Raw genomic sequence first — 9,123 nt, forward strand, 5'->3', positions numbered from 1 at the left:
AGACCAGGCTGGTCTCGAACTCACAGAGATCCGCCTGCCTCTGCCTCCCGAGTGCTGGGATTAAAGGCGTGCGCCACCACCGCCCGGCTTGGCTGCTTCTTTATAAGGACCCAGGTTCAAGTCCCAGTACCCACATGGCAGCTCACAGCTGTCTATAAGGCCAGTCTCAGGGGGACTAACACCTTCTTCTGGCCTCCAAGGGCACCAGGCATGCATGTGGTGCAGATAATCCATGCAGGCAAAACACTCATACATATGAAAATAAACAATTTTAAAACACTATTTATTATATACAATATATGATTTTTAAAGATTTTTGGGTTTTTTGTTGTTGTTTTGTTTTTTAAAAATATTTATTTGTTTATTATGTATACAATATTCTGTCTGTGTGTATGCCTACAGGCCAGAAGAGGGCACCAGACCCCATTATAGATGGTTGTGAGCCACCATGTGGTTGCTGGGAATTGAACTCAGGACCTTTGGAAGAGGAGGCAATGCTCTTAACCTCTGAGCCATCTCTCTAGCCCCTGTTTTGTTTTTTTGAGACAAGGTTTCTCTGTGTAACAGCCTAGCTGTCCTGGAACTAGCTCTTGTAGACCAGGCTTGCCTCGAAATCACAGAGATCCGCCTATTTCTGCCTCCCAAGGGCTGGGATTAATGGCATATGCACCACCACCACCTGGCTTTTTGTTTTGATTTGATTTTGATTTTTTGAGATTTATTGGGCTGGAGACCAAACTCAGGTCCTCTGCTAGAATGAGTGCTCTTCACTGCTGAGCCATTTCTCCAGCCCCAACCATACAGTGGAGGAAAATGTGAATGTCACAGTGGATAAAATCTGCACAAAATCGAATAGCAAATTATACAAAATCTAGAAAATAGGTGATTGTGTTAGCATGAATAAAAATGTCCCCCAGAGGCTCAGGTGTTTGAATACTTGGTCCTACCGAGTTGATGGTGCTGCTTGGGTAGGTTTAGGAGATGTGGCCTTTCTGGAGAACATATGTCACTGTAGGTGGGCTTTGAGCTTTGAAAGTTATGTTGCCATTTCCACTTCATTCTCTCTTTCCTACTTGGCTGTTGAGCTCTTGACTTGCTATTCCAGCCACCATGCTTGCCTGCTAGCATACTTCCTTGCCCTGGTGGGGATGGACTCATGCCTCTGGGAACTTAAGCCCAGATAAGTTATGTTGATCATGGTGTTTTATCATGAGCAGCAGAGCAATAACTAATACAGCTATCTTCCAGATGCTGGAGCCATCACTCAGTGGTTCCCAGAACTTGCTGCTTCTCCAGAAGATCCAGGTTCAGTTCCCAGCACCCACATGATATAGTCATGTTATAGTTTATAGTCATCTGTAATTGCACCCTCTTTTGGCCTCCACAGGCACCAGACGTTCTCTCAGTGTACAGATGTACATACAGGCAAAATGCTTGTGCACATAAAATAAAAATAATCTTTTTTAAAACGTTGTTTCTTGGGAAGAGGTAGTCATTGGCACCCTGTGAGCCTTTAGGGTACCGATGGATAGTTTGAAACCTACAATCACACAGATGGCCCGGTTTAAACTCAGTTGAACAAAACAAAACAAAAAGAACTGAATATGAGAAAGGAATGTAAAGGGATGACAGGAAAGGGGGAAGATAATGAAGGGCCCAGGACGAGAGAAACCAGAATGTGTTATATACTTATAGGAATTGTCTGCTCGGGTTCTGCTGCAGCTGACAGAGGCAGGAGAGGGCGGGGCAGTACTCACCTCGATTTTGCCTTCTTTGGCAGCTAGCTTCAGGGGCGTGAGGCCTTCGTGGTTGCAGATATCCTCCAGCTGCACAGTGGGGCAGAGGCGGACCCCCACTTGGAGAAGCCCGTCGTACATGTGGATCACCAGAGCGCTGTTCTCAGGTGAGTTATCTGCAATCATGACCAGCGCGTGCAGGACCGTGTTGCCTAGGGAATCAGTGGCCTCCAGGCTGGCAGGCTTGTGTGGGTTCTCCAGGAGGTAGGTCACCACATCCCACTGCTTGGTGCATGCAGCCAGCGACAGAGGTAGCTCGCCTGCGGACCAAGAGGGAAGCTTGAGCTTCTGCTTTCACCTCACCACTCTTCCTGCAGATCGGGAAGAGTAAGAGGCAGACAACGGGCTGCCCCTCCCCCTTGCCTCTTTCATTCTTCTTTGACAGAGTCAACTCACTACCCCTTAATGTGAATTCTTTTTGATCAGATTCATTGATTTAGTAGGTTTTTGTTTTGTTTTGTTTTGTTTTTTAGCAGTGGTAGTGGGTCAGGTTTTTTTGCTGTTATTTACCCATTTGTTTGGATGATTTTGGGGGAGTGTTAAGAATCGAACCCACGAGGATGGGACAATAGCTCATTTACTATAGTGACTGCCACGGTAGAATGTGGTGTCACCTTTAGTCCCAGCACTTGGGAGGTAGAGGCAGGCGGATCTCTGAACTTGAGGCAACCATGGTCCACAAAGACGTTCCAGGACAGCCAGGGCTACACAGAGAAACCCTGTCTCAAAGGAGCCCAAAACAACAACAGCAACAACAATAACAAAAAAAAAAGATGGAGAAAGAGGTAAAGGCACCTAAAATCAACTTCTAGCCCCCACACTCAACGTGAACACACATGAACAAGTATTAGGATATACACCGTAATTTTAAAAGGTGAACCCATGCATGCCAACCACATGCTCCACCACTGAGTGAGACACTCTGAGTCTACATGCTCAGTCTTGGCACAATCCAGTTCCTGCAGCCTCTCCCCTGTCTGGACGTGGGTACGTGCTGAGTTTCCATGCCTAAAAGGGGACTGGTGGTGGCACACACCTTAATCCCAGCACTCGGGAGGCAGAGGCAGGTGGAGCTCTGTGAGTTCGAGACCAGCCTGGTCTACAAGAGCTAGTTCCAGGACAGACTCCAAAGCCACAGAGAAACCCTGACCCAAAACAAACAAACAAAAACACAAAAACACAAAAAGGGGGGAGGCTAAGCATTTTTTAAACAAGTTGTAACAAGTTGGTCTTGTTAGAGGCAGACAGACTGGGGTTCACTGCCAGCTCTGCTAACCATGTAACCTTGGACAAAGCTTTACGCATTCTGCGTCTCACCATGGCTAAGAAAAGCTCTCTCACCAAAATAGAAACAAGTTCCTTGGTGCTTCTGGAAGAAGCGGCCACAGGCTCGGGCATGCACATCTGCCCCGTTCTCCACCAGCAGCTTCACACACGGCAGGCTCCTCTTCTCTATGGCAATGTGCAGCGCACTGTGGCCGCGATAGAAATCATCGGTGCACTGAGCATTGACCAGGGGCTGAGGGTTGCCAGAATTCCTGTCGATCTGCAGCAGGGGCAGGATGCAGGCATTGACCCCGTCCTGAAGGTTCAGCACAGCCTTCATCAGGCACGTCTTCCCCGTGGAGCCCTCTGCAAGGAGAGAGGGGAAGGCACAGGCAATGTTCAGACCCAGCAAGGCTGGACCGTCTGCCAGTTTGTACAGCAAACCTAGGATCCAGACACCTCATGGGACGATATAAAAAGATCGCTGCTTTATGCAACTGGTGAGAACACACTTGGCTACAAGATATTAAGACTCCAGAGTATGGGCATTAAAATACCACCAGGCATGAGTACAATTTCTGCCTTAACACCAAGTTTCTAAGACGTAATTCGATACATACACAACACGAACACTGTCTGGGTGGGGTTTTGGTGGTGGTGGTGGTGTGTGTTGTTTTGTTTTGACACAGGGTTTTACTTTATTAGTTCTGGCTGGCTTCGAACTCACAGAGACCCTCCTGTCTGTGTCTCCCAAGTGCTGGGATTTAAGGCATGAGCCACCACACTTGACCCTGTGACATTCATTGTCTGTCCATGAATATCCAGGGCAGGGCTGAGGACATTGGGTCTGAGCTCCAGCAGCATGTGCCTGTAGTCCCAGCACTTGGGAAGTGGAGACGAGACCAGAAAACCAGGTCATCCTCAGCCTCCATAGCTGAGGCCAGCTTGGGTTATATGAGACCCTTATTTAAAAAAAAAAAAAAAATCCAGTGCAGAATTTGCAAGTGGCTCCCTCACTTAAGGACTGTGACCCCTTCAGCAAGTGCCATGGCCTCTTTTAACCTATTTTCCTTTATGATGAAAGGAGATATCTTAGGGTTATTAGGAAAAGTTATGAGAATAACATAAACAAAGTGCTTAGCACACAGAGGGCCAAGCACGTAGCAAGCTGCGGTCTCAGGCTGCAGTCTGAGCAGTCATACACAGGCACTGTTCGATGAAATGACGGTCAGTCTCCACTGAGATCACCTGCATCGTGAAGCTAGGCGTGGTAGCCCACGCCTTGCGGCACTCGGGAGGTTAAGTCAAGGCTGGCCTCGTGAGCTACTTAGTGAGCCCCCATCTCAACAACCAAATAAATAAATAAGATGTATCCAGAGGAGAGGAGAGTAGCATATTACACATTATTGCATGTGGCAATTCTTTATGTATCTAACCTTCTGGGTGAATCTGAAAAGATGCTAAGCCATTTGCAGTGGCTCAAGATGACAGGCTGGTTTTTTTTCCCCCCTTGGCCTTACATATTTCTTTTCTTTTTTTTTTTTTTGGTTTTTCGAGACAGGGTTTCTCTGTGGTTTTGGAGCCTGTCCTGGAACTAGCTCTTGTAGACCAGGCTGGTCTCGAACTCACAGAGATCCGCCTGCCTCTGCCTCCCAAGTGCTGGGATTAAAGGCGTGAGCCACCACCGCCCGGCTCCTTACATATTTCTTTACCATTTGAATCTTCTACAGTACATATTTTTTTTTCAATTTGGTTTTGTTTGTTTTGTTTTGTATTTTGTTTTTTGAGACAGGTTTCTCTGTATAGCCCTGGCTGTCCTGGAACTAGCTCTGTAGATCAGGCTGGCCTCGATCTCACAGAGAACCGCCTGCCTCTGCCTCCCGAGTGCTTATTTTATAGTGCATGCAGTCCCATGAAGGCCAGGAAAGGGCATCGGATCTCCAGGAACTGCTTGTATAGATGGTTGTTAGCTTCCACGGGAGTACTGGGAATCTAAGCCAGGTCCTCTGGAAGAGCAGTCAGTGATGGTCTCAACCACTGAGCCATCCGTCTCTCCAACCCCAAGAACAGCACAGCTGCCTCTCTGACCCTGAGCATAAAGGCCACCAAAGGGTAAGGGGCTACCTGTGTATGCTGAGTCAGTGAGGTACTTGCTGGTCCGGCACAGGTATTCTGACAGTCCAGCCAGCTCCTCCGGGACACCCCGGGAGACCACACTGAAGAGTCGGTCGCGGTCAAACCGGTTTGGGTCCTGCTGGCTGTGGAGAATGTGTTTTGTGACTCATGTTGGAGAAAGGCCACAACCCCTCCAGCACGAAGCCTCCTCCTTCACGGAAGTATTGTCATTACTATCTAGCCCTGCACCTCAGGTCACACAGTAATTCTTTGGGAGGCCTTTCCTAGGGCTCCAAAAGTTCAGACTCCTTAAGAGGAGAAGAAACCGGTCAGGACATTACCCTGCCGCAATACTGCGGCCCTACTCATCTCGGGCAATTTTCGGCGTCAAGTGCATCACCTCTCAAGAGACTCGTGATTCCGCACGAGTCATCCAGCTCCCACGCCTCACAGTGACCCTCGGACATCGGTATGGGCCTGGACAGCATTGTGTGAGGTGCCTGCAAACTAAAGGCTGCCTGCATCCCTGCCCTTGAGGATGAAGTGGAAAGGAGGATGGAGGCAGAGCTCGGCAGGAAAGTGCCTGCCTGGTTGGCACGAGGCCTCGGTTCATCGCCAGCACCAGTGAAAAAGCTGAGACAGTAGCTGCTCACTGGTTAGAAGTCCGCACTAACTCATCTTTACTCCAGCCCTACGGGCATTGACCCACCGGGATCTCCATTAGGCAAACAAGTAAAGTAACTTAGCTAGAGTCACACCGTGCAGAAGTGGAGCACCATGGAGGCTGCCCCATCTCTAAACCCCAAGAGAGGGTCTCAGCTGGGCGAACAAGATGTTTCCCAGAGTTAGACTATCTTAGTCACCCAGCACCAGATAGCATAAGACCATGGTGTTACTGAGAAGCTGCACTTCCAGGAAATCTCTTCCACAGAGCCCAGAAGAGGCTTCCTGGGGCTCATCAGACATGCTCTGGGGTTGTCTTGTGATGGGGACAGTGGCTTAGTGAGATGGCCCCATCTCCTCCACAAGTCACTTAACTTCTCTTAACCTATCTTGCTCCTTGAAAAATGAAAATATTACATGGTTATTATAAGGACCCAAGGAAATATCATCAAACAAAGTGATTAGCCCATACAGTGTACCTGGCATAGTGCACAAATGTGTCTAGGCAGCGCATTCCTAGGTCGTGTCAGGATTCACAATGGCCTGCCTAATTGTGGGGCCCCTAGAACTATGAAAAGAAGATAAGAGGGGAGAGAGGTCAAAATAAGAAAAGACAGCTTCTCCATGATTTAGGGACTCTTAGGTCCCAGCTTAACATTTATGGAAAGCTGGGCATGGTAGCACATACCTGTAATCCCACCACTCATGAGGCTGAAGCAGGAGGATCACCTCAAATTGGAGGCTAGCCTGGGCTATATAGCAAGAGGCTGCCTAAGAACAAGAAAGCAAACAAGCAGATATGAGGAATGAATTGACCAATAAGAACTGGTGTCTCTGACACACAGGGTGACTAACGGGGTCATCTACTCCTGAAGCCATGCCGTCATGGTGTCTAAAGCCAGTCCCCACATCTGCTGTGCCACGCAGGGATGCGTCTGCATCATCCTGGCTAGATGAGCACCCTTCACCCAGTTAGCCGCATGGCCACATGACCATGAAGGGCTCCGTCACAGCAGAGACAGCACAGCACAGCCCTGTCTGTCTGCTTGGAAATTATGGCCATTTGGACTGTGCTTCCTCCCACCAGGGCAGGAATTGAGAGGCAAAGAAAGGCACAGATTGGGGCTCCAAAGGGCATCAGGGAGCCCATTCTAACTCTATGAGGCCAGCCACACTACAAACAAACACCTCCCATGCACTTGTCTGAGCTAGCATAAATCTGGCCACAGTTCTCTGGCACAGACAACGTAGTGGGCCAAGGCTGGTGGCCAAGTCTCGGGATGAGCAAGGAGAAATAGGCTTTCCTGGCAGTCTTGCTGGCCCATGAGGATTCGATTCTGGGAAGCCAGGTACAGTTTCCTAGCAGGACTAGAAGCAGTGCCCCCCTCACTGAACTGATAGCGAGAACACAGGAAACTCAAAGCCCAGATGACCATGAGCAGAAGCCTACTGTCCTCAGTTCTCAGGGTTCACGTTGCCTGAGCGACCATGCCAGCTTTGGAGCAAAGCAGGGATGCCCTCAAGACAGTTCCAGGTGTCTGTCTCCCTGGATGCACCGTGGATGCAGCCACCACCCCAGCTACCACACAGGGAACCTTAATAGCGGGGAGTCAAACATCAACAAGGGGGATTTGATTGTCAGTTGCATACTTGGTACTGAATAAGAGTGTCCCTACCAAAAACCATAATCTTGGCCAAGGCCCACGTATGGAGACCATTCTGGAAGGAGTGTCCCTAGGGAAGAGAATGTGGGACTTAGGAGCCACTATAGCTAGGCAGTATGGAAGAGGCAAGTGCTGGATTGGTCACTGGGTGACTTTGGGGTGCTGTGTGGGTGCCTCTCTTGTCCCAGCCCCATCTGCTGCCTTACCTGACACCTAGTCCCTTTCGGTAGTTGAGATTCACTTTGATCTGAGGGGAGAAATTGCGGTCCTCGCCCTGGAATGGTGACTCCATGGGGGGCGGCTCATGCTTCCCTTGGTTCACTTCAGCACTGTCTTCTTGGTCTCCATCTGATGTCTCCAGCCTGAAAGCTGGGGGGCTGGAAGGTGAAGTCATCCTGAGAGAGGACAATGCTCCTTACAGCCGGAACTTCTGTGGTGATGGAGATGCCAAGGCTCTCATCCCGCAGGGGAGCAGACTCGGCTGGGACCTGGAGAAGGTGATAGCGAGAAGCTGTGAGTAGGAGCTGGGGAGGAAGGGCAGTAAATAGAGCGCTAGTCCGCCACGCAGGGAGTCCTGGCTTCTGTCTTCAGCAAAGCATAAGCCACTTGTGATCCAAAGCAAGATGCTGGAGAGATGGCTCAGGGGTTAAGAGCACTGACTGCTCTTCCAGAGAAGCAGGGTTCAAATCCTAGCACTACAGGTTGGCTCATAAGCCCTCTGTAACTCCCTTTCCAGGGGATCCAATATGTTCTTCTTACCTCCACAGCTTCCAGATCAGATACACATGCAGTGCACAGACACTCACACACAGAAAATAAATAATTAATTTACAAAATATTTTTAAGAAGAGGTAGGAGCATCAGGCAGTGAGTGACCATGCATGCCTTTAATCCCACCACGTAGGAGGCAGAGGCAGGCCTGGTCTACAGAGCTAGTTCCAGGACAGCCAGGGCTACACAAAGAAACCCTGTCTCGGAAAAACAAAACCAAAAAAAAGGAGGGGGGGAGGCGTAGGAGCAAGAGGATCAGAAGTTCAAAGTCATCCCCAGCTACATAGAGTGTGAAGCTAGCCTGGTCTACTCTGCCTCAAAAAATAAGAGAAAGGAAGGAAGGAATTGGGGGATAAGGAGATAGTTTGATCAGTAAAGTGCTTGCCACACAACCAGGAGAACCTGAACCTGGACCCTCAGTCCCCATATAAAAAGCCAGACACTGAGGTATATCTTTAATTTCAATGAGAAAAGGCAGAGACAAGAAACTCCCTGGGGCTGGCTGGCCAGCCAGTCTAGCTGAATTGGTGAGCTCAGTGAGGTATCCTGGCTCAAACAATGAAATTGAGCGTGCCAAGGAGGACATTCCATATTTACCTCTAGCATCTGCACACATCCACAGCCACAGGAAAATAAAGGAGCTGTGTGGTGGTGGTGCACACCTTTAATCCCAGCAGTCAGGAGGCAGAAGCATGCGGATCTCTGTGAGTTCCAGGCCAGCCTGGTCTACAGAGTGAGTTCCAGGATAGGCCCCAAAGCTACACAGAGAAACCCTGTCTCAAAAAAAAGAAATAAAGGAAGGAAGGAAGAGAGAGAAAGAGAGAGAGAGAGAGAGAGAGAGAGAGAGA

The 9,123-nt window shown here is 49.2% G+C and overlaps 1 protein-coding gene across 3 annotated transcripts in view; it reads right to left on the bottom strand.

The window, feature by feature from the left end:
* Positions 1–9,123, bottom strand: part of Trpv2 (transient receptor potential cation channel subfamily V member 2) — a 21,229-nt gene that overhangs the window by 10,282 nt on the left and 1,824 nt on the right. For all 3 annotated transcript variants that reach the window (XM_005349885.3, XM_026780800.1, XM_026780801.1), the window contains exons 2-5: positions 7,711–7,992; positions 5,187–5,320; positions 3,138–3,428; positions 1,758–2,056 (exon numbers count right to left, since the gene is read on the bottom strand). In XM_005349885.3, the coding sequence (XP_005349942.1) occupies positions 1,758–2,056; positions 3,138–3,428; positions 5,187–5,320; positions 7,711–7,898 (912 nt within the window). In that variant the 5' untranslated portion in view covers positions 7,899–7,992. The remainder of the gene's footprint in view (positions 1–1,757; positions 2,057–3,137; positions 3,429–5,186; positions 5,321–7,710; positions 7,993–9,123) is intronic.

Source organism: Microtus ochrogaster, chromosome 7 (assembly GCF_000317375.1).
Source record: "Microtus ochrogaster isolate Prairie Vole_2 chromosome 7, MicOch1.0, whole genome shotgun sequence".
Taxonomy (NCBI): domain Eukaryota; kingdom Metazoa; phylum Chordata; class Mammalia; order Rodentia; family Cricetidae; genus Microtus; species Microtus ochrogaster.